This window comes from Pan troglodytes, chromosome 13, assembly GCF_028858775.2.
Source record: "Pan troglodytes isolate AG18354 chromosome 13, NHGRI_mPanTro3-v2.0_pri, whole genome shotgun sequence".
NCBI lineage: Eukaryota > Metazoa > Chordata > Mammalia > Primates > Hominidae > Pan > Pan troglodytes.
This window is the reverse complement of record NC_072411.2, coordinates 129,089,033-129,115,228: the sequence shown is the minus strand read 5'-3', so window position 1 is coordinate 129,115,228 and position 26,196 is coordinate 129,089,033. Positions and strand designations below refer to the sequence as shown.

Below are 26,196 nucleotides of genomic sequence, written 5' to 3'. Positions count from 1 at the left end.
AAAAAATGAAATGCATAAAAAGCACTTCAGAAATAGTTGCATAAGAATATTAAACGCACTGTTATTCAATGGATTCATCACAGGATAAAAGTTCAAATAGCAGAGGGAGTGATTTTCATATGAATGTGGGTGTTGCCAGTCACATACAAGAGCCTATCATTGACACAGAGAACCAAGTCACATCAAGCAAGTCAGGGGAGCAGTGAGTGACAAGGTATAGAGAGGGCTGTTCAGATAAGGGACAGACATTACCGGATGCTTTCTCAAAGAAAACTTTGAATATTTTGTTAGGCTTTCTTCGTGGAACTGTCAAAAGTAGCAATACAATTGTAAATGAGTGGTACTCAGGGGCCACGTCACTGTCATTTATAGGCCAGCTGCCAGTGGCTGCCCGTGATGGGAAATTAGCATTAAAGAAGGACCTGGAGTTACCGGGCTGACACACAGCCCCATGAGAATACTCTCAAATAAGGTAAGACACCCAGCACAGTCACACAAATCAAAACCAAAATAAAAACTGTCTGTAAAGAACAGTAGCAAATAGAAATCTTCCTTCTTTCTGAACCTTCCTGAATCTCACCCTTCGCCAACGTCCAGTCCCACAGTAAAAACAAACATTATGCATTTCCAGTTGCACAAGACAGATTAAGGAAAGTGAAGCTGGTGAAAGAGGTGGAAAAAATAACACAACTTATCTTCCTTTTTCTAAACAAAAAGCAGAGAAAGGAACCAAAGGAAGAAAGTGCAGCATGAATGGGCAGGAGCCCCAGACAGGAGTCAGGGGGCCTGAATCCTCACAAGGCTGGTGTCTACCACAAACTGTTTGTTGATAAGTCTCTTAACCTTCCGAATTTCCAAGTCCTTCTCTGTAAGGGAAAAAATTCATCTAAATCAGCAGTTCTGAAACTGTACTTCCTGGAGCTCTAGGGTTTTGTGGAGGTGCCTCCTCTGAGGAAGCCACAGCAACATGGGAGTAAGGTGAAAGGGGCCCCATTCCACTTCTCAACCCAAAAGACTTCAGAGCTGATCCATTTCACATTTTGAGTGTTAAGTAAAGCCTTTTGTTTAAAAAGTTCTACTACCAAGACAATTGACAGCTAAAATGGCTTAAAAGCATTAGATCGGCCGGGTGCAGTGGCTCATGCCTGTAATCCCAGCACTTTGGGAGGCCAAGGCCGGCGGATCACAAGGTCAAGAGATCGAGACCATCCTGGCCAACATGGTGAAACCCCAACTCTACTAAAAATACAAAAATTAGCCGGGCGTGGTGGCACACGCCTGTAATCCCAGCTACTTGGGAGGCTGAGGCAGGAGAATTGCTTGAACCCAGGGGGTGGAGGTTGCAGTGAGCTGAGATCACGCCACTGCACTCCAACCTGGGTAACAGAGCGAGACTCCATCTCAAAAAAAAAATAATAATAATAATAATAAAAAGCATCAGATCAACATACCTTATAGCTTTTTAATCTTTATAGTTATGTGGTTTCTATGTGCTTCTTTGGAATCTTGCTTTCAGAATTAACCAGCTGATTGGCTGGTTAATATTGATCCTCAAATCTGTATAGCAGGTTCTCCTACTTAAAAAAAATGAGGAATCTGCAACTCAGTTAAGACAAGTGACCCAAAATTATACAGCTCAATAGTTGAAAAGATTCAAACCCAGAAATATCTGTCATTAAAACTATTAAGCTTGATTCTGTCCTATTAGATAAAGAATAAACCTCACTGTGAAAAACAATTGGTTACCTCATTATTATTGCAATTTTTTTCTCCACGGAACATCAGGTCCTTCAACTGTATTCCCCAAAAGAAAACACTTACCCTGGTGAGAATAAATGAATAGCCACAAGTTCGACCCAACAAGCAAATCTGTTCGGTACGGGAAAGCCCAAAATGTTGACAAAGCCTCCAGGGCAATAATGGTTGTTAAGAACTTTCAAAGCAAACAAAACTCCTAAAAGAGAATGAAGAACACGCAAATATCAACAATCCAAAAGTAGGAGTATCAATATTTACAAAGAAAGCTAATTAAAAGTGAAAATGATTATTCGATTACATCCAACTTTGTGCTTTAAAACATACCCTATTCCTTACAACCTTGCATTTGGTAAAAAGACAACATTAAAGGCAGTCACTCCTTTGATGTTTCTAAATATAGAAGTTCATATTGGTGTTCAGCATGCTACTAAATACATAATACCTACCATGTGAATAAAATACTATTATTAGTATTGAATGCCAGTGAACTGTGCACTATAAAATAGTTATGCTATATAAATTTTAACTCAATAAAAATACCAGTAATATGTATTTTTCTAACCTCTATGGAAAAACATGTTGAAGACAGGGCATATATTCTTTCTTCTCCCACAATTAGATGCATAAGGATACATCTTGGAAGGAAAGGGGAAGGATGTCAGGAAAAGCAGAAGGAAGGATTAGATTTCCTTGTTTCAGGACTACCTCTCTCCTCCCCTTCACATTCTAATATTTAGAACACCTAATTTAAATCCTGCTGGCAATTTTGGTCCCATGAAATATCTGTAAAAAGGAACTATTGAGGAAGAAGGTGCGAGACAATGCATCACACAGCTAATCTGTAGACTGGGCTCAAGTCCCAGCTCCATCGCTTCCGAGCTGGGTAACCTTGTGCTAGTAACCTCACTTCTCTGGGTCTTGGCTTCCTCATCTATAAAATCAAGACAATCCCTCAACAGTCAGCAGGTGGTCAGAAAAAAAACTACAAATAAAAAAAGTAAAATAAAATCAAGGCCGGGCACAGTGGCTCATGCCTGTAATCCCAGCACTTTGGGAGGCCAAGGTGGGTGAATCACAAGGTCAAGAGATAGAGACCATCCTGGCCAGCATGGTGAAACCCCATCTGTACTAAAAATACAAAAATTAGCTGGGCATGGTGGTGCGCGCCTTGTAGTCCCAGCTACTCGGGAGGCTGTGGCAGGAGAATCGCTTGAACCTGGGAGGCGGAGGTTGCAGTGAGCTGAGATCACGCCACTGCCCTTCAGCCTGGCGCCAGAGCGAGACTCCACCTCAAAATAAATAAATAAATAATAAAATAAAATAAAGATAATCCCATCTCCATGTGGATCTGCTGCATAAATTAAATTGGTTAGGTTATGCAGAGTGATTATCATGGCTCCTAAAACATGGCCAGCATGCCATAGCAGGGTGTGGTGCATTTATTAACGAAGTCATCCAGAGGCATCGCAGGACAGTTCTCCAGGTGGCCTTGGACCTATGTAGTTCTCCCCCTCCTTTCTCGCTTGTAGTTCTCAGGAATAACTGTGGAAATGTGCTGGAAATCCAACACCCTGAGATAAAAGGGGGCTGGCTAAAACAGCCTAATCCTCTCCCGAATAGGATGTCTTTCAAAGCTTTGCCCAGTGATTCATGTGATTCCCAGGTTTGTACCTGGCTGCCTCTTTGGGGTTCCTTATTTGCATGCAAGGAACACACACAGTGAAGACTCCAACAGCCCTAGGCAGCTTTTTGAGCCTTGAAGGATGGGCTCACGATGAATCCTAGGCTCCTGTTTTCCCTTGCTGCCTAACTGTAAATACTAAATCTGCCTCATGTAACTTGTTGCAGATGAGTGTGCTCTGTCTCACCAGGTGCAGACAAGTTGGTAATCAGAGAGAGCACACTGAGCCTACTTCACAAGCACAGTCATCTTTTTTGAGAACTCCCTATTACAAATACATCTGTGGGTCTTTCTGTGACCCTACCATAAGGAGCTGGTGCATATTTCCAATACTATGTCTTCTACAAAACCACCTTCCAGCAGGTCCTAGTGCAGACTAAGAGTGAATAATGCAGCATAATGTAGAATGGCAAAAACTAGTCCCTGCATGCTCCAGCCTCCTCTTCAAGATGCAAAGCCTCAGCAGCCCTTAACCACTCAGAATTTGATAGGGACCCACACTTCATAAAATGACAGCAGCCACACCTCCCTTGCTTCCTTTATGCATGCAACCTCAAAATTTTGTCTCCCTTACCTGAGAACCCTACAGCACAGCTCCTTTTGAAGTCAGGTTCATCCATAAATTCGGCAACAGCAAATTGCAAGAGCAGGTATACCACTCCAGTAAGTACAGAAAATGTGGTGATAACATAGGCAAACCATCTACTTCCCAGTCTTCTTTCTAGATTTATTCCTTTCCAGAGCATGGATGCCATATTGAAATACAAATGCCAATCATCAGCATGGTGAAGGGGAGAGAGCAGTAAACGCTGCCAGTCTTTTTGCTGGTAACACTTCTCCACACTAAGGCAGGAGCTATACAGTGGCTTCTGAGGGTTCAAGAAGAACCAGATGTTGAGGGCCAAAGTTGCTAGGGTGACAGGTGGAATATTGTTGATCCCAACATGGAAGATTTGAGAAAGGAGTAGAATAAGTCCAGTATTTATCCCTCTTGATCTCCGTTGCATGGCCAGATATCAGGCAAACAGCTCAGCAATGGGAAAACGTACTCAGGTGGTCAGTTTCAGGTATCTGGGGAGATATACAGACGGCTGAACCTAAAACACAAAATGCATGTGAAAAACCATCAATTAAGAATTAGTACATATATAAGACATACTCACTTCAAGGCAAACTCCCATGAGGCAAATGCTACTTCTCATTCTAACAGAAATATTTATGTTCAACATCTTCAAGAGTAATATCGAGGATGCTGACTGACACCCTTCCTTCATTTTACATTCTAGAATAGAAATGTTATCCCAAATCCCAATGAATCAGTTAATGGACAGGTATGTTTTTCTCTGACAAACACACCACGAAATTAACTTCACTTCCAAAACAAACATGTAACCTCATGAAAAACCTACAAAGATAGTGTGCAAGTATTAAATGATTTCTACTCAGAATCCTGGCCAGGATTCTTTACCCCCTCCATTTTTTTCAAAGAAATATTTGATTTTGATATGTTAGAATGAGTTTGCTCCAAAGTTTTTAAACATCAACAAGCAAGTTTTAAGACACGAGCATACATTATCTTTAATCCCAATTTCCACGCTGCCAGATATCAGTGGTCTGAACTCTACTTTCATAACAACTTCAGCTTTTCGTTACCTACTCTACAAGCCAAATCCTGGGTTGAAACACAGTCCTTGTTTTTAAGAGGCTCACTTTCCACCAAGAAATAAACCAACAGCGGCCACATAATGTTCTAAATGCAGTGAGAGAGAGAACCCAGAGCACAGGCACACAACACAGCCTGAGGTGGTGATCTGACTACGGTCTTCGAGGGTGATTTGGGGTTGACAATGAGAAGTTCCGTGGCTTACTAGCCCGCTTCTCCACCCCGCGGGACCTGGGCTGGCATTGTGACATGCTTTGGCTAACAGAATGTGGAGGAAGGGATATTACATAAGCTCCCAGCCTATAACTCAAGATGATTTATAGGCTTCTCTCTCTTGAAACCCTCTCAAACAACATGTGACAACTTTAGGCCAGCCTGCTGGGTAATGAAAGAAAGGCACAGACTCCAGTCACCCTGAAGGTCCTTGCACCGGTCAGCTACTACTCCAGAGGTGAAGCTGTCTAGCTGACCACAGGTATACAAGTAAGTCTAGCTCAGCCCAGCCTAATTTGCTGACCCACAAAACAGTGAGCTAAATAAATGGTACTTGGTTTACTTCACTGAGCTTTGGAGTGGTTTGTTATGCAACAATTACTAACTAATACAGAAGGTATTGCCTTTCGCGAGTGCTATGGTTTAGGTGTTTGTCCCTCCAAAACCTCATGTTGAATGAATGAATGAATGAATGAATGAATGTATTTATTTATTTAGAGCCAGAATCTCACTCTGTAGCCCAGGCTGGAGTGCAATGGCATGATCTTGGCTCACTGCCACCTCCACCTCCTGGGTGCAAATGATTCTTATGCCTCAGCCTCCCGAGTAGCTGGGATTACAGGCATGTGCCACCATGCCCGGCTATTTTTAGTAGAGACTGGGTGTCACCGTGTTGGTCACGCTGGTCTCAAACTCCTGACCTCAGGTGATCCATCTGCCTCAGCCTCCCAAAGTGCTGGGATTACAGGCATGAGCCACTACGCCCGGCCTCATGTTGAAATCCGATCCCCAGTATTGGAAGTAGAGCCTAATGGGAGGTGTTTGGGTCATGGGGGAATATCCCTCATGCAAAGATGAATGCCCTCCCTGGGGTCAGGGGGTGAATGAGTTCTCACTCTTATTAGTTCCTGCCAGCACTGGTTGTTAAAAGAGACTGGCACCTCCCCACTCCCTTGCTTCCTCTCTCATCACATGATCTCTGCACATGCTAGCTCCCCTTCACCTTTCACCGCAAATGGAAATGGCCTGAGGCCCCCACCAGATGCTCAGTCTTGAACTTTACAGCCAGTAGAACTGTGAGCTAAATAGACCTCTTTTCTTTATAAATTACTCAGACTCAGGTATTTATAGCAACCCTAAACGGACTAAGTCAGGGAGGGACTGTTTTATGCTCATGAGAAGAAGCTAGTAAGGGAAGAGATGCAGGCAGAGACACAGACTAAAGATGCAAGAGATAAATAAAAAGGATCAAGTGCTTGCAGGGAAGAGCCTTTTCCTCTTAACAGAAAGAAAAGAAAAATCAAGTGTAGCTATTAGGGGCAAAATGTTGAAAAAGTTCTCATCTAATGGTTTCTGCTTTCTCTGTGGAGATTAATTGGCCCCCAACCAAACAGGTAACTCACTCTAATACCCTAAGGATTCTAACTTGGACTGCACACTGGACAATGCATGAGTTTTAGAGTAAAAAAAAAAAAAAAAAAAAAAAAAGGGCAGGATTCTCCTATCTTCTAGCTCTGTGACCTGGGGCAAATCATTTAAACTTTCTGAACTTCAATTTCCTCACTTTAAGAAGCATAAAACCTCCTTCCCAGGATTACTGTAACATGCTTGGAACAAAAGAGATGCAGAATAAACAGTAGCTACTACTTTCATTTCTATAAAGTAAACTTACTTATGTGAGAATTAATTCCTTTGCAAATGGTAACATCCTAAAAAGACTCAAACGTACTCCTATGCCCCCATATGGATTCTTATTATCAACATCACACCAAAACAACGTTCAGAAAAAAATTATGCATGTGTATATATACGTATGTGTATGCATACACACACAAAATTAGCCATATACATACACGTGCATGCACACACACATTATTGGCACAACCCCATGTATTAGCACAACCCGTTTCTATATTGTTATTATTGTAGCTCTGTAGCATTCTTATGAACTAGAGAATTTAATGAAATTTAAACTGAAATGCTCCCACATAACTTTGGATAAATGGCCTATATTTTTCACATTAGAACTCAAGTCAATTTTCAACTCTTTACCTACTGTAACTTTTTTGTAATTCTCCTAAATTTATCAATATGTGTGCACACATGTGTGCCCACACACACACAGAAATATTTATGTTATATATATCAAACATTATTACCTTTAACAGGAACAATGGAAAAACTGGCCTTGATCATTGATCAGTAAATAATCAGCTTACAAGAAATCACAAAATAAACCCTTCAATATCATTGCCAAGAGTGTCTTATGATGCTGGGCTTTATGTAGCAGAAAATCAAAACTAACTACATCTTTGCTCAAGAAAAACTTGCCCCTCAATTACAATCATTAGTAATGAAGAATATAGATAAAAGGACAGAATTCCCAGTCTTACTTCACACTGGGTCCCAGGCTCTGATTGCACTTTCCTGAGTTACTTCTGGCTGGATGAAAAGGTGTCTTTCTGTCTGCATCCCTTGGCACCTCCCAGCTCTCCACTGTTGACTGCTCCTGCTTCTGTGGGACACCTTGCTCTCCTGAGGCTTCACTCCTCCTTCCAACCCGTTTCTCTGCTGTTCACTTCTCCTCTATCCCTACTCTCTCCTGCACACACTCAAGGGCTTCCACTTTAATGATTTTTGTAATTCTCTTTATCAGGATGATGCTCAAATTTCTATTTTTCAGCTTTGATTTCTCAGCAGGTTTCAGGGATGTAATGTTAGAGGAAAATATAGTTTGCCTGATGTCTTGGTTTCTGAAAACTGAATTATCCTTTCTCACAGAATGATGATTCAGCCATTCCTTCTTTCACTCATGTATTTAAAAAATATGTATCAAGTGCCATATGCATGCCAGTCCCTGTGCCAGGCACTGGAGGTACAGCAAATAACAAAACACTTATATTCCCAGCCTCTAAATGGCCTACTTCTATTTGTTGAAGGAAATAAAAATATTGTCCACAGGAAATCAAAAGAGAAGTAAAATTGTGTGGCTTGGTTTCTCAATAAATGTATACTTAATGCGAAAGGAGATATAACCATAGCCAATGTGAGAAGTGCACGTCTTTTGGGCTCCACCTTTGTAAACAAAGGCCATTAGAGTCCCAGTGTAGGTAGAACATACGTTTTGAGTCTTAAGTAGTAGCAAAGATCAATCAGTCCTAGTTCATAACAACTCTAGGGCAGTTTCCTTCCTAATCAGTTACCAAGTCAGCCATCCAAGGTGAGGGATGCAGCCTGTCACAAGACAACTTAGAAAATCCAACTGATCCATGTAAAGATCAAATCTGTAACCTGACGCTGTGGGCCAGGGAGGCACGGCTCTAGGAACACCAAGGAAGACAGATCACAATAAGTGAGCACTGACTATAAAATGAATATTGTTAATGTCTTGCCCATCAAATACATAGAAATTTTTAGAGTGCTGCGCTATCTGAAAGACGACAGAGGCAACATCAATTATAGCAACTTATCTGTGAACTGAAAACCTGTAAAATCTGTTGGGTTTTGGAAATGGTTTATGTATTCTAACTTGTATCCAGACCACAAGCCAGTTACCAGAGTTTAAGAAAGGCCAGTCCCTGTGCTCCCTTACCTTACAAACACACCCTCCCCACCAGACTCAACATGCCCCAAGCTGAACACTGGACTGTCCCTTCCAAATCAGCTCCTCCTCTCATGCTCCCCACCTCAAGACATGGGATTTCCATCTATCCAGTTGTTCAAGCCAAAGACATAGAAAGATCCTTGACATGTCTTTTGACCTTAACCTTATCACCCTGCTACCCCCAAATCCTATCCATCAAGTTTTATTAATTCTTCCAAACAGTTTTTTTTTATCAATCTACTTCTTTCTAGCTGTAGGGCCACTACTCTAGTCTGGGTCACCATCACGGCTTGCCTGATTACCATAAAATCCAACCAACTGAATTCTCTGCTTCTCCTCTGATAGCCACTAACTATTTTCCACCACTGCTTAGAGTAATCTTGTATAAAACTGAAGCTGGACTCCCCAGTAGTAAGCCTTTGATGGCTTGTCATCACAGCAAGAATAAGTCCAAACTCTTCCCCATAACTGTATGCTTATATCACCAGTTCCCTGCCCGCCACTATGGTCTCATCTCAAGCTCGTCTCTGCATCGGTCACTATGCTCCGGTCGCACAGGTGCTCCCAAATCAGTAGCTCCAGGATTATAGTATAAATGGCCAAGGGCAAGAATAACCTTCTCCGTTTTGATCACCAACAACACCCAGAGCCACCACAGGATCACCACAAATACACAGTGACTGGCATATGGTCCATGCTTAGTAAATGCACTCATCCCTGGGTATCCATGGAAGATTGGTTCCAGGACCTCCAACAGATACCAAAATCGATGGATGCTCAAGTCCCTTACATAAAACAGTGTAGTATTTGCATACAACCTATGCACACCCTCCCATATACTTCAAATCACCTCTAGGTAACTTATAATATCTAATACAATGTAAATGCTATGCAAATAGTTGTTTTATTGTATTGTTAGGGAATAATGACAAGAAAAAAAAAGTCTGTACACGTGCAGTACTGACACAATCATCCATTTCCCACCCCACTCCCGCCAAAAATTTTCAATCTGTAGTTGGCTGAATCCATGGATACAGAATCATGGATGTGGAGGGCCAATTGTATTTCTCAAATGACTCAAGATTAGTGCATTTTTAAATATGTCTACATTATCTGATAAATGAAACTGATTAAGAAGGTCTGAATACCTATGGCATATTCATCTTTAAGTATTTTTCCTGCAATTGTAACAACTTTTCCCATAGCACTATATATATTATTCCACTTAGCATTTTTAGGTCCACAACAGTATTTATAACGTTAATCTCAACATTATAGAAATAAACCTCTGATCCATTTAAAATGTATTGATAAGTTGCTTTGCCAGAACTATTTGACAAAAAATAGCATTTTAATTATGTAATAATACAGATTAGACAGTACTATATCAAGGTTGTGGCAGAGAGAAATGGAAGGTTTCTTGAAAGGAAAATTAGCCATATTTACTTTTAATGAGAAATTAAAAATTAAACAGGTATGTAATAAGAAAGACTAAGCAGCTAGAACAAACAAAAGAAACTGAATTCATAACTTGGGAAACCAATGTGTCTCAAGGGGGAGAGAAAGGAGTAAAAAGGGAAAAGAAACTAATTTCAGTGATTTTCAATTCTACTTACAAAGCAGAAAATATTTCATCATTATCATTTACTAAGGCAGTATATATCTCAATTTCCAGATTTAAATGTTCAATAAGAATTGAGACCATTAAATTGCAAGAATATATACCAGTTATAAATTCTATTCCCAATTTGGTGTCTGCTACCAACCAAATTAATTTCACAAGAAAGACAGGAACTACAGAGTCTTAATGGGAGTAATCAAATGCTGTTCTGAAGATTGAGACTTCCATATTACTAAAAGTATAACAAATTCCAAAATTATTCACTGAAATATTCTTAAATTGTATGTTTTTTCCCCTTTAAGATTCAAGAAAAGTCTGTCACTATATAATTGAGATATATTAATGCTATATCATTAGCACTACTTTCATGCCTTTGGTAAGTTTCATTTAACAGTTTTGAATATTTGAAGTGTATGTTCTAAGAAATAGGGGAAAATTTAGGTTTGTTCAAGTCATTTGGCAAGAGCCTTCTTATCACTCAAACTCAGTACTTTGCTAAAACCTGACCTTCCAGATGCTTAACCTATTTATGCTGGAGGTTGTAATTTTTTGTGTGTGAAAAATCAGACCTTGGCGATGACCTTGAACAGTAGGATATAAATAACTCCCACAAGCTTAGCGTTCCAATAATGGAACACTAGGCATAAATGGGATTTAGCATTCATCTTTAAAAGCCGAAATATAACTCACATACCATAAAATTCAATCTTAAGGAGCACAATTCAGTGTTTTTTTTTTAGTATATTCACAAGGTTGTGCATATCTAATTCTAGAATTTCCATGACTTCAAAGAGAGACCCCATACCCATTAGCAGTCAGTCAGTCACTTCCCACCTAGTGCCTGGCAACAATTAATCTATTAATACTTTCTGTCCCTATGAATTTGCCCATTCTGGACATTTCATCTACATGAAGTCACACAATACATGGCCTTTTGTATTTGGCTTATTTCCCTTAGCATAATGATTTCATAGTTCATCCATGTTGTAGCAATTATCAATACTTTGTTTCTTTTTATGGTCAAATAGTATTTTATTGTATGAATATACCACATTTTATTCATCCATTCATCAGCTGATGGACATTTGTTTCCACTTTTTGACTCTAATGAATAATGCTCCTATAAACATTCATGTACAATTTTTATGAACATGTTTTCAGTTCTCTGGGGTATATACATAAGAGTGAAATTGCTGGCTCATATGGTGACTTTATGTTTAACTTTCTGAGTAACTGTGAAATTTTTTCCAAATTTCTACACCCTTTACATTCCCTTCAGCACTGTACAGGGGTTCCAGTTTCACCACATCCTCAACAATGCTTGTATTTATCCATCTTTTTTTACTGTAGCCATCCTGGTGGATGGGAAGTAATACTGATTTTCATTCCTCTAACGACTCATGATACTACGAAAATGCTTAGATTTTCATTGCTTAAAATACAATGTAAACACACACACGTTCACAGGCACACACACAAGCACACGTGTACCCAAACACACACACACACTCTCTTACACTTTCTACAGAAAATTATTCAACAAGCTCAGGTCAAGAGAAATCTTCAGAAAAAAAGGTGAAACCACACAGAAACTGTCCTGGTTAAACCGCAAAGACTGCAGCTCTACCATTCCCCTGTGATATAACATGTTGGAAGGGAATGAGAATGTACTTCAATGGCAAAATATTGCTTAGGCCAACACATTTGACTGCAAATTCTGTGCAATTATTTAGAAAAAGAAGGGTTAGTGTGTTTTATTACTGCAAACAAAGCAAAAATGCTATGAAAATAGCAAATTATTTATATTAAACATAAAAACTTCCTCTGCTTTTTTAATTACAAGAGCTAGACAGCAAATTAGTGCATCACAAATAGCGCATTAACGTGGTCAAAATATACACAAACGCTACATGCATTTTTTTCTCTCATTTTGTTTCATTATAGTCATCTTTCTCTAGGAATAAACTGAACTGGAGCTTTTCTTCCAACCCCTGTAACTCTCTCAGGAATCTTATTCATTCATGGCTTTTCTAGCCCAAACTTATGAAACTGTTTGCTCCACTTGTTACTGTTACTATAGAGCCAATGGATGAGAACATTTTAGTCCAAGATAATAATAATAAAATGCTTTGTTCTTCCAATAAAACTTCTTAGCATAACTTTATTTTTCTTAAAAGCCTTAGTTTCCTTAGGTTCCAAGAGAATCCAGTTACAAAATGTAGATTTTCAAGATAGTTTTGAAAATAAGAAAATGGTATAATATATATTTGCATTTAGTGAAAAACACGAATTTATTAACTGAATACTCGCAATCTGTTTTCTCTTTTCAAATACATGAATGCATTTCAAAAAGCTTTGCTATATGCAAAACATAGTTGTTTGAATAACATGTAAATTGTGCTTTTAAAATTTAATATTTAAATATTTAACATAATAGCAGATGGTATGGCTTCACATCATTACACCATGTTCAATTTACCAGAATGCATATTCTACCTGAGTTGATTAGTAAACAGGGAGTCCTGGGGGTATAGTGTGGAATCTTAGTTAGACAGCATAATTATTTGATGACTAGTTGCACATAAATGACATTTTTTTCCGGCTATCTAATCCATTAAATGTCTTCCAGAGCTACATTAATGATAAAATCAGAGGGAATTAGAGTAGGGATCTCTGTTTCCTTCCTTCACATTAATGGCAGAGATACAAAGAAATGAAGACAATCAAAATGAATGAAAACTGACTTCATGAATATAAAATAAAAACTGGAATCAAATTATATTAGGATGGTAATGGGAATCTCGTCTTTATGACTACCGTGACACTCTCTCAATAATTATATTCCAGTATCTATTCACAGAAATGTCTACAACTTAGACTGTATTCCAGAAGAAATTGGGAACTGAGAGCATTTTCTCCTTTTGAAGCCTACTGAGACCTTTAATACAATGGTTCTCCAACTTCATACACTTTATTGTTATAACCATATTAAGAAACTTTCTCACCCAGCTTGACACAACCATTAGACTATCTCTCTAATGACAACTGGCTGTATCTTTCTGACTTTAATTTATCAAACCTAGAGGGTTTTTTGTTTTTTAGAGACAGGGTCTCAATCTGCTGCCAGGCTGGAGTGCAGTGGTACAATCATAGCTCACAGCAGCCTTGAATTCCTAGGCTCAAGTGGTCCTCCCACTGCAGCCTCCCAAGCTGGGACTACATGCAAGTGTCACCACACCCAGCTAGTTTTTTATTTTTATTTTTTGTAGAGATGGGGTCTTGCTGTGTTGTCCAGGCTGCTCTTGAGCGCCTTGCTTCAAGCAATCCTCCCACTTTGGCCTCCCAAAGTATTGAGATTACAGGTGTGAGCCACCATACCCAAGCTCAAACCTAGAGTTCTTAAGACATAAAAGCTCCTCCTTCCTTTTTTCCTTCATACACCATCTCCCCAGATGAATACGAATACAAAATTTCTGATCCCTTAGTGGGATAATGTCCAGATGTCCTTTATAATAGCCTGCCTTTAGTATCAGCGCCACCCATGTGGAAGGCATGTATAGGCAAAATATGTAACCTCTGAGGAGCTGGGATTTAAGACCACTAAATTGGACATATGAAGAATGTTCTAGACAGATAAGCCATTAATAAGAACATGTATTATACGCTGAAAGATCTCAACAGAAATCAGGCCTTTATCACCTTACACTCTTCCCCTAGTCTACTTACACAGCACCTGACTCAATTTGCTTAAAATCCAATTTCACTATGTTGTGCCCCCACCTCAATCCACTCAATGGCTTTCTATATTCATGGTTAAAACACTGCATAGTATCTCAGGTAGTGATACTCTTTATGGAAAAAATATCTTTAAGTAGATTTAAAAAAACGATGAATAGTGTCATAATTAATGGAATGGACTCTGGAGTCAAATGACTTAGGTTCAAATCCTGCTTAATTGCTTGGGAGCTACATGACATTAGGTAAGCGCCTTTTTTTGGTTTTGTTTTCGAAACAGAGTCTGGCTCTGTCACCCAGGCTGGTGTGCAGTGGTGCGATCTGCGATCTTGGCTCACTGGAACCTCCGCCTCCCAGGTTTAAGCAATTATTCTGCCTCAACCTCCTGAGTAGCTGGGATTACAGGCGCACGCCAGCATACCCAGCTAATTTTTGTATTTTTTAGTAGAGACAGGGTTTCACCATGTTGGCCAGTCTGGTTTTGAACCCCTAACCTTGGGTGATCCGCCTGCCTCAGCCTCCTAAAGTGCTGGGATTACAGGTGTGAGCCACCACGCCCGGCCCTTAGGTTAAGTTCTTAATCTCTACCTCAGTCTCCTCATTTATAAAACAGATACTAAATAATAATAAGGACCACCTCATAGAGTTGTTGATGAGTAATATAGATAAAACACTTAGAATAATGCCTGAAACATAAGTACCATATAAGTATTAGAAGATATTAAATATTTATCAACATCATCTGATCAACTTCAAGCTATTCATCCCAGGAATCAAGGTCTTATAATATTTACATACCTCCCAGTAATAACTTTTATGCAATTATAGTTTAAAAGTAATTACATACAATTTGCTTCATTTCACTTAATTCTCACAATCCTGTGCAGAAGAAATTAGTTCCACCTTATCTATTAGCGGGTCTACCCACCACCGGCCAAGAAAATCACTTAACTGTCCAGCTGCCCATTCTAAAGCACGCTCCGTAGAGTTGCCCACGTGAGATATACATCCATGGAGCTTCGGCCCTTCAGACTTTCTGGGGATGCTGAAATTTCAGTCCTTCACTTTCTCTGTCCAACGTGCTTAATAAGCAAGGCCATTCCCACAGATGGGCAGTCACATGGACTCTCTCACCACAAGAGGGGACGAAAGTGAATTTCACATGCATCCCACACATTACATCTTGTGCCCAATTTAGTAAAAGTCCTTCCAGTAGTTTTGGTGTGAAACCATGAAAGACAGACAGAAATTCCACTTTATTACACAGATAAAGAAACCAAGGTGATGATGCCCAGAAGCTGGAGTATAAGGACTCAAACTCAGCTCTTCCCACCAGACAGTGCTGTTCCGCCGTGAAGCCCTGCAGTTTCCTGCCTCCCAGCTGTGACCCTTGCGGGGCCCCTATGCTTGTGAGCTGCCCCAGCAGCCTGGCCTGCCTCAAGAAAGCCAAATTCCACATTCTGCACTTCCACAGCATGTACCAGATGCCTCAAATGGCTATAAGTAGTTAAATAAAAATCTTCTAAAATTCTAGGTTGTGATCTAGAGGCATGCCAGGAAATAGTTCAATGTTCTGCTTCGTGGCCAATATTTTTTAACTTAAGTCACTAGACCAGGAACATTTAGAAGAGATGTCAGTGACTTTTCTTTCACATAAATGCTTCCTGGAGGATAAGCTGAAGTTTGAATGTTTTAAAAGTACTAAAAGGGACCAAAACAATGCTTCATTTTAGCTCAACATCCATCTGTAATATGCAGTGTAAAATTTAATTAGAATTTAATAATAAGAAAAGAAAATCTGCAGGCTTGGCTCAGTGGCTCTTGCCTATAATCCCAGCATTTTGTAAGGCCAATGTAGGAGGACTGCTTGAGGCCAGGAATTCAAGACCAGCCTGGGAAACATAGCAAGACCTCATCTCTACAAATAATAATAATAATAATAATAATAATAATAATAATAATAATAAATTAGCCAGGTGCAGTGGCACACACCTATAATCCTAGGTACTTAGGAGGCTGAGGCAGGAGGATCACTTGAGCCGAGGACTTTGAGGCTGTGGTGAGCTATGATAGTGGATAGCTAAAAATAAAATAAGATTAATTAAATTTAAAAAATAAGATCTTACTAAAAGAGACAAGGTAGAGCAACAAATTTTGAGTTAGATATTGTTTCTGGCAATTGTCTTAGTTCAGGCTGCTATAACTAAGTACCATAGACAGGATGATTACAAACAACAGAAATTTATTTCTCACAGTTCTGCAGGCTGCAAGTGTGACATCAGGGTACAAAAATGGTTGGGTTCTGGTGAGGGCCCTCTTATGGGTTGTGAGCTGCTTTTCTGTTATATACTCACATGGTAGAAAGAGAGTAAGAGAGCTCTCTGGGGTCCATTTCATAAGGACACTAATCCAATTCATGAGGGGTCCACTCTCATGACCTAATAACCTGCCAAAGGTGCCATATCCTTGTACCATCACTTTAGGTATTCTAGAGTCACCAGAATTTCTGGAGCCATTGCACACAGACATTTTTATAAAATTTATTTTTGTAAACACAAAAATTACTGCGGCAAAACAAAGGTGGCAGCTATAAAAACGGAAGTTTAAATTAACTATGGGAAAGTGATTTCAAATGATACTATCATCTATTCTAAGCCTCAGAAATGCAGGTCCAAGGCAATAAATAGAATCACCAAAAGAAACTGTCAAGTCAGGACTTGATCATCAGTTCTATCCTATGGATTCAACAAAAATCAAGAAGCAGTAAGATTGATTCGGAGTGTTTACAGAAAGGCGAGATCAATTTCACTGAAGAGGAAATATGGCAGGGTAGAAAGTACACATGGCTAAACTGAGGACTTCAGCAACCGTGCTGTCCTTGCCACTGAGGAGAAGGATAGAATGGCTGAAGAACTAAAAGGTAAAACAAGCCAACAAAAAGCCACCAACACCACCGCAACAAGCGCCAAGCTTTACTACACTGACAACTGGCTGTTGAGGGTAAAAAATCCAAAGGAACTACATGAGCGTTGGTTTCAGGTAAAGGCAAAAGGCTGAGGAAGGGAACTGCAGATTTAGGAAATGCTCTAAACTACTTTCAACAACAATAGCAACAACAACAAAAAGGCTCATGTGTCAGTTTAACTAAATTACACAGAGTGAAGGTATAAGATTCACAATTAATTCATTCCAAGGGACTAGAGAATTTTGCCAAAGTGAGAGGAAAAGATGAGGCCTTGGTAGTGGTGAGCGAGGTGCAGGGGATCCCCAGGCAATTTGGAAACTTGAGGTTAAAAAAAGCAAAAATGATAAAAAATAACTGGAGGGACTATTTCCCAGAGAGGTGACGCTTCCACCTCTACTTTTGCTAGTTGTCCTGGTTCTGCCCATCCTAATTCGGCTCCTAGATTTGTGGTCCTGGATATTCAAGGTCATCAACCTCCTGAACAACTGGTTTCTTTAGGCTCAGTTGGATCATCAAGTTGCTCTGCTACACACGGAGCTCAGGAAGTCTAATTCTAGTCTTAAGACTGAAAATCTTTCTCTATCTATTGTCTGCATTTGGGGGGTATGTGTTTAGAACCCACACATACCCCAAATGCAGAGACATAGATGGAGAAAGAGACATGGAAACACACAGAGAGAAATGGAGAGGAATTTATCAATTCTCCTTGATGGAAAAAAATTTAGCTTCTTCCTTCCTCGAAGAGGCTAAATGTTAACAAGGTCATCAATGGGATCCAAAACAAATAACATACTGACCCTCTTCCACAGGTGAGGCAGAGTTATTAGGCTCAGAGAAAAACAGAAAGAAAGGCATAGGGCACACTTATTGTTCCTTGTTTCAAAGGAGTTAGGTTGCTTTATTTCCTGAACATAATCAGAGAGGAGACAATGCTTCAACCCCCTAGGGTGACTAAGGATGTAGATTTAGAAAAACACACGTAATAGAGTTGTATGGAACTACCCCAGCTTTCCTTTTCTCGTGGTCACCAAAGAAGTCTCACGGAAGACTCTGTAGCAAATAGGAGTCCTTTTATGCATACAAACACTTTTATTCATTTACTGTTGCCCATTTGCTGGGATTTGCTGGGTGGATTTCACACAATCTTAGTGGAATCTACAAGGGACCTCAGAAAATCATACATGTGCACAGAGCCTCTTAAAAATCACTCTGTCTTAGATTTCCTATGGATTAGAACTTCTGGAAAGGGGGATAGTGTAATGCCATCTTGCCTATAGACACCACCTAGAATCCTGCATGTCCACATTTGAGAGCAGGATGACACCATCTCAGAAGGGCAGCTAGGTTTTGCTCCTCTCTGTACTTTCCTAACTGGAAAAAACAAGTTCAAAACTCCAGATTAACTGGGGTCATTCTGACGCCATAAATTCAACCCGAACAGTTTTAAAAGAATAAAAAAAATAAAATGAAACCCTTTGTGCATTTTTGTAATGGCAGGATAGAGGACCCTTGCTAAAAGACCTCTCTGAAACCACAGAAATTAAACTTAAAACACTGAGTATTTAACCTTATTTTCTATTACTCTCCTATGACTGGTTTCCCAATCAGATCATGTTTGTCTTTAGGTGTTTGCTCAGTGCCAAGAGGTGGTTAAGATGGCTGACTAGCATCAAGCCACTCTTGACTCAAGACCACTTGGCCAGTCTATTCATTGTGTTAGTTACCTTGAGCAAATTATCTCATCAACCCCTGTCTGTTTCCCAATCTGTAAAACAGGTCAGTAGACATTCAGTTAGCACGTCCTTAACAAATGCAGCTCTTCATTGTTGATATGATTATTGTGCATTACTGTTTTAGTCTGGGCTTCCCCAAAAAGCAGAATCTCAGACAAGGGTCCCTGTGGAAGTCACTTATTTGGGAGGTGACCAACACACTGACTGGGAGTAGGGAAGCAAGACGGGAATGGCAAGATGTAAAAAAAAATAAATATCTACACATATATATGTAGAGAGAGAGACAGAAAATATATATATTCTCAAAAGAGCTATCACTGTGAATGACTGGAGCTTAATCTCACTGGGGAACTCTGAAAGCTGGAATAGATAGAGATATATATATATAGATATAGATAGAGATGATATAGATATAGATATATAGATATAGATATATAGATATAGATATATAGATATAGATACAGATGATATAGATATAGATATAGACATAGATATGATTCAGTGTTATGCCCACAGGGCAAGGGAGTCTGCCTTGACTCTCTGTCATTGCTGTGTTGTCATAGAAGGCAAAGAGGACATCCGGGGCCAGAGAAAGCACTTGATCAAAGAAATGCAGGGTCTGGAGGCTAGAAGTCTGCTGGAATGCCCCCTAAGGGCAAGGGGATGTAGGTGGAGCCTGAGGGCAATGCTACCATCACTCCTTAGCCTGAGACACACACCTGCCGCCACCAACCCATTCAATTCCTTCCCAATCCTCAAAGCCAGCTCCCAACCTGACTCCCTCCTGACAAGCTCCCTGCCCATGCCAGTGCTCACTAACCTCCCAAATGCTTCCTGCACATATGCTCGCTCCACCGGTGCCAGTAGGATGTCACCAGGGAATCTTCATCATCTCTTCCAAATGGTGTGTTTTCCTTATACCTTGGAGTTTAAGAGCATACAATCTGGAACCTAAATTGGTCCTACTGACTGGCTTTAGCATTAAGAGCTATGTGGCCCTGCCCACGTCACTTAATCTAAGTCTCAGTTTCCCACCATGTAAGATGGAGTCATAATAATAGCTAAATCTGATCCTAAAGTTCTTATACAAACTAAATGATCTAAAACATTGAGATTCTTAGAATAATGCCAGGCATACAGTAATCACTCAATAAATCACAGCTATTTTTTAATGACTGAAAAAGAAATCCCATTTTGCTACTGATTGATAGTTATTCTAAAACACAAAAAGCCAAACCACAAGCCAAAGTGACATACAACCACATTACTAGTTAATCTGTAGTAGAACTGCTCTCAAACTTTACATGATTACCCTATTCAATCCTCTAAACTTTATAAATTAGGTATTATTATTAACCATTTTATAGATGAGCAGGGATTTTAATCAAAATAATCGGCTCCCAAGGCTCTGTCCTTAAAATGAAATTCTGGTCTGGTTTGTCTGCAGAAAAGAGTTCTTAATTCTCAAGCTAGTCTACACTCAGAGTCCCACCAAATTTACCAACTCACCAAAATTACCATTTAAGAGTCGCTACTGGTTACTGTCTTTAGTGGCTTCCGGTAAGCTGATCTTGGCTGATTCTTTACATGAGCCTTTCAGATTTCAGAGTGGTGATTTGACTTGTGACCTCAATTATCTGAGGGACCTAAGAAAAGTATTTGATTTTCAGTTTGTCCAGCTTTTTTCTTATTGTGACAATGACTTCCAGTATCTTTATGTGTCAGAGCTGAGACTAGAAGTCACCCCCAACTGTCTACTAGTAAGATATGACACTTTGACTACCAAAAAATTAGGGAGGACATCATCTTGGCATAAGGAATAGTCTTTCCCAAGAAAGGTACCTGGTGACTTCCATTACACATGTTAAGATATTCATGCATTTTTAAAACATTTCAAATATAGAAAATCTCACTATGTAAAACTTATATTCTACATCAGTTGTAACTGTTTTCTTGAGGACAAGGCAATTTGTAGATCTATATAGCATAGAATACTATAGAGAATATTACCAAGTAATGTTCAAATACCAAACTTCTTTTGGTAATTGTTATCACAGTCACAGCTTAAAAAAAAAATCTGTTTTAAAAATCAAGTTTTTTTTAAAAAGTAACAAGAATTCAAATTTATATTTTTCTCATCTTAGAAGGTATTCTATATAAATAGAGAAGCTGAGGAACAAAAGCACCCATACCTTCTCCAACTTTCTCCTACCAGGGCCAGGCATCTGGCTGGCTAGGATTCTGGCTGGGAGGACTTTAGGGGATTGGGGAGTTGCAAGGCGTTCCATGCTTGGATTTCCTTCACCCCCAAGCCCTACCCTGCAAAGCAAGGTTTACTCTGAGAAAGAATTCACAGAGAGGCGAAAACTGCTTTTCTACCTTTTAAGAATTTCTAGCATAAAGGATCACTATCCCTGTGTTTTGCCAGATCACTGAAAGCTGCATGGTTAGTTCACGTCATTTTGCCTTTGTAGAATGACGTTTGCAGATATAATCTAACATTAGAGGCCTTGACATAGGTCTCACCCAAAGAATCATCTTCATATTGTTGTGAAGCACCATTCAGACAATGTTTCTCATGCAAAATCTCATCAGAGCTAGAAAAAGCTTAAGTTTGCCTAATAAATGAATATGCTTTCCTCTGCTGAGAGCCACTCAACCATTTGGGTTTGCTGCTTTCTTTCTTTACTACAAGCTTGTGTCTTATGTTATCTAAAGCAGATACTTTTTGGAAATGGGCAAATAATATAAAAATATCTGTCAATATTGAAAATGTTAAGTCAATGTAATTCAGAGAAGACCTTAGGGAAGTGTCTTCACCCCAGCCAGGCTTTGAAAGATAAAAAGTGGATGAAAGAAAGGTATTTTAAAGAAAGAAAATAGCATGCATGTGCTGTTACCATAGAGACGTAAAATACGATAATGTTTAGGGAAGCAGAAGTAACTAGTATGCTCCATTCTGCTCCACTATAATGCTTGTTTTGAAATGAAAAAATTTGCTTGAATGCAACTTGTATATTAGGGAATAATTTGAGCAGAAGTGCAAATTTCACTTTTGATGCATGCAGAAAACTGCACCCTGCTGAGGCAAACTGCATAGAAATTCACAAAATGAACAATTTTATACATTTCAAACATCTATCAGTTACCCCAGTTCACAGAGTACATTATGAGCTATACCTATTCACATGTGCAGTTAACAACTTTCCATTCACTACTTGACAAAACCCTCCTTCCACTACTTGACAAAAATTCCTAAGCTGCAATTCTGACAACTACTTCCACAAGCAAAGGTCAGGACTTTTGAAGGTAAAATGCCACATTTACTTACATATATAGTACTCACATATTTTTTAACCATTTAATAATGGCTGATTGTCATTCATTATTATCCCACTTCTACTCCATGTTCTCCATGTTTTACTCTTACATTTCTTTTTTTTTTTTTTTTTTGAGATGGCATTTCAATCTTGTTGCCCAGGCTGGAGTGCAATGGCACGATTTCAGCTCACTGCAACCTCCACCTCCCGGGTTCAAGCAATTCTCCTGCCTCAGCCTCCTGAGTAGCTGGGACTACAGGCACCCGCCACCACGCCTGGTTAATTTTTGCAGTTTTAGTAGAGACAAGGTTTCACCATGTTGGCCAGGCTGGTCTTTAACTCCTGACCTGAGGTGATCTACCTGCCTCAGCCTCCCAAAGTGCTGGGATTACAGGCGTGAGACACTGTACGCAGCCTACACTTCCATTCTTTAATCAAACCTACAAAGGTTAGAAGTTTTCATTACTCAAATATTCAAAATACCACATGCTTTTAATTTTCTCAGAAAAATCAGAATTAGAGGGGATAAATTCTCTATCAAATATGCCCCTATTTTTCCTTTTCTGATTTCTCTACCACAAATTGTTTCACTATCCTTCATACAAACTTTAAAAATGAGATTCATTTAATTTTGGCATTTGTTTATTTGACTGCATGTCTTAAATGTGCCAAGGTTTCAAGTCTGATTATAGTTATTCCAGGACACAAGCAACGTTGCGTTTGGCCAGATGCTTTTAGTAAGATAAATACGTATAATATTCACTGTGAGTATATAATCCTGACCACCAATTTCAACAAAGAAGTAATGGAAAAATAAAAACAAGAACCCAAGATCAGATGTTCTGACAGCACATGCAGCTCAATGAACAAACTGCATTTACATTCATTGTGCATGTTTCACTTTCAGACAGCACACAAGGTCAAACTACTAACTGTCAGTTACAATAAGCTTCTAAACTTCTGGTCAATTACCTGGTTAATAACAAAAGACAAGGCTATGACATCATTATGGTTATAATTAATTTACACAGATCAGCTTCCTGTTAATCAAATATATCTTTAAAAGCATTTAATTATTTTTCACCTAGAAAGCAACATTCAGCTTTGTTAAATGAAAAGCAATCTTGCTGAATTTAACACGAAAGGCTGTCAGGCTGCTCTAAGACATAAAGAACAAATGGCTTCACAGGGCACACTGCTGCAATACAGGAGCTGTTGCCACATTCACAGCAAACAGAAGCACAAGATGATGGATAATACAACACATTTTAACAGTTTCAGAATATAAAGAAGTTGTCAGGGAACTGAAAGTAAAGAGATGGGCTTTGGGAAAAGAAATGTCCCAGTGCTTTTTGCCAAAATTATATACAAGGGTGGCAATATTAACATATGCAGCATAGGACAGCAGTTGAGGGCATGGTCCTTGGCTCTACGATACACCAGCCACGTGCTCTTAGGAAAGTTAACCTTCAGAGTTTCACTTGTAAAAGATAACATAGGCTAATTTGGTTTCACAAGGATTAAATGGGATTATATATGTATATATATTTATTACACAAAATCACAAATTGTGACAAATCAGACTTAAAATAGTTTTAAAATGTTTTTGTGATAACATAGTAACTAATTAGCATTTTCCATGACTTTCTGTGACCCTATATTTTAAAACGGCATAGTGTGATTAAATTACACTATGCAGTTTTTTAAAAGTATAACAAACATAGAGAAGAAACCTGAAAGCAGAAATTATGTTTTTCATTAAAATAAACTTTATGTAAAATCTCAAACCAGGATCTCTGTCAAGATTATCTGATGATTTGAGATTTTAATGAGCCTCCATTTTAGGAAGAAAAAAAAAATGTCAGCATCAGCTGGCAAAATTCTTTCTCCACCTTTTAAAAGTGTTATATAGTATAAACAAAAATGATTAGACTACATTTATACATAAAAAATAATGGCTAAAAAATGAAATTACCAGATTTTGTATATAATCTTAAATTTTGCTCCACTGCTAGGTGAATTAGTGCCAACTCCAATTCTGACCCATCACCATTTATGATTTCCAGTATCAATCATAAGCCAGTTTCTTCTCTCATAGACCACAAGGTTTAGTGTAATGAGGGCTCATTAAAGTTCTCCAACTGACAGCCCTTCAGACCTAGGTTTTTAAACCAGGAGGCACACAGGGAACAGCAATGCCAGCGTCCCATGATTGCTGCTTCAACAGGATTTAAGTAGTTCCATTTTCAGGTTTACTCTGCACCAGATTTCTTTGTCTACCTAAAGTCAATGAAAAAATGAGAGCTACCACCACTCCCTGCTCCCATTTAAATTAATCTGTGTAAGAAGTGTTTGTGAATTATTTATGTAACTCAAGTCTTCCCTGCACAACAACTAGTGAAAAGGGGGAAAAGCATGTCATGCTTCAAATATATGTTATATTACCACAAACCACATGGGATGTCCACAAATTATTAAGTGATAGGGAACAGCTTCGGGCTTTTTGCCTGCATAGCATCAATACCTCATTCTTTGAGTAACAGGAATCTGTCTCCCACTCCCATTGGATGCGGTCTTTGGCAAGGGGCCGGGGGGCGGGGGGCAGCTATCAATCGAGGGTGCCATTTCCAATACTGATCCAAGGTGATAGTGACCAAAGTTGGAATAATAACTATTTCCCTGGAATTTAAAAGTTGTGCTGGGAAACTATGTGACCAACAACTTTTGAAGCTGGTTCTCACAGCATTAATTTGAGGAGTTTTCCAGATCTACCAAGTCTCCCCAAACCTCAAGAGCTCAGTTAGCTGCTGACCTTTATGCACATAAACCAGAAAACCTAGAAGAAATGGCTAAATTCCTAGACTCATACACCCTCCCAAGACTGAACCAGGAAGAAAGTGAATCCCTGAATAGACTAATAAATGAGTTCTGCAATTGAGACAGTAACAAATAGCCTACCAACCAAAAAAAGCCCAGGACCAGATGGATTCACAGCTGAATTCTATCTACCAGGGTACAAAGAAGAGCAGGTATCATTCCTGCTGAAACTATTCCAAACAATTGAAAAGGAATGACTCCTCCCCAACTCCTTCTATGAAGCCAGCATTATGCTGATACCAAAACCTGGCAAGAGATACAACAACAAAAATAAAACCTCAGGCCCATATCCTTGATGAACCTCAAGGCAAAAATCCTCAACAAAATACTGGCAAACTGCATCCACCAGCACATCAAAAAACTTATCTACCACGATGAAGGTGGCTTCATCCCGGGGTGCCAGGTTGGTTCAACATATACAAATTAATAAATGTCATTCATCACATAAACAGAACTAAAGACAAAAACCACATGAGTATCTCAACTGATGCAGAAAAGGCCTTCGATAAAACTCAACATCCCTTCATGTTAAAAACTCTCAATAAACTAGGGATTAAAGGCATTTACCTCAAAATAATAAGAGCCATATATGACAAACCCACAGCCAATATCATATTGAATGGGCAAAAGCTAGAAGCATTCCCCTTGAAAACCAGCACAAGACAAGGATGCCCTCTCCCACCACTCCTATTCAACACAGTATTGGAAGTTCTGGCCAGTGCAATCAGGCAAGAGAAAGAAATAAAGTGTATTCAAATAGGAAGAGAGGAAGTGAAATTATCTTTGTTTGCAGATGACATGATCCTATATCTAGAAAACCCCATCGTGTCAGCCCAAAAGCTTCTTAAGCTGATAAGCAACTTCAGCAAAGTCTCAGGATACAAAATCAATGTGCAAAAATTTCTAGCATTCCTATACACCAACTCCAGGCAAGCAGAAAGCCAAATCATAAATGAACTCCCATTCACAACTGCTACAAAAAGAATAAAATACCTAGGAATACAGCCAACAAGGGAAGTGAAAGAC

General features: G+C 39.2%; 1 protein-coding gene across 13 annotated transcripts in view; it reads right to left on the bottom strand.

The window, feature by feature from the left end:
- RHBDD1 (rhomboid domain containing 1) overlaps positions 1 to 26,196 on the bottom strand; it is a 194,741-nt gene that overhangs the window by 128,752 nt on the left and 39,793 nt on the right. For 11 of the 13 annotated variants that reach the window (XR_008546715.2, XR_008546716.2, XM_016950599.4 and 8 more), the window contains 2 exons: positions 4,014 to 4,536; positions 1,822 to 1,954 (listed from right to left, as the gene is read on the bottom strand). Coding sequence is in view for 10 of the 13 variants with exons in the window: in XM_016950599.4 (XP_016806088.1) it covers positions 1,822 to 1,954; positions 4,014 to 4,446 (566 nt within the window). In the remaining 3 variants the exon portion in view is untranslated. Of the gene's footprint in view, positions 1 to 1,821; positions 1,955 to 4,013; positions 4,537 to 5,010; positions 5,823 to 26,196 lie in introns of those variants that run through there. The other 2 variants (XR_010149904.1, XM_016950603.4) reach the window with 2 other exon arrangements.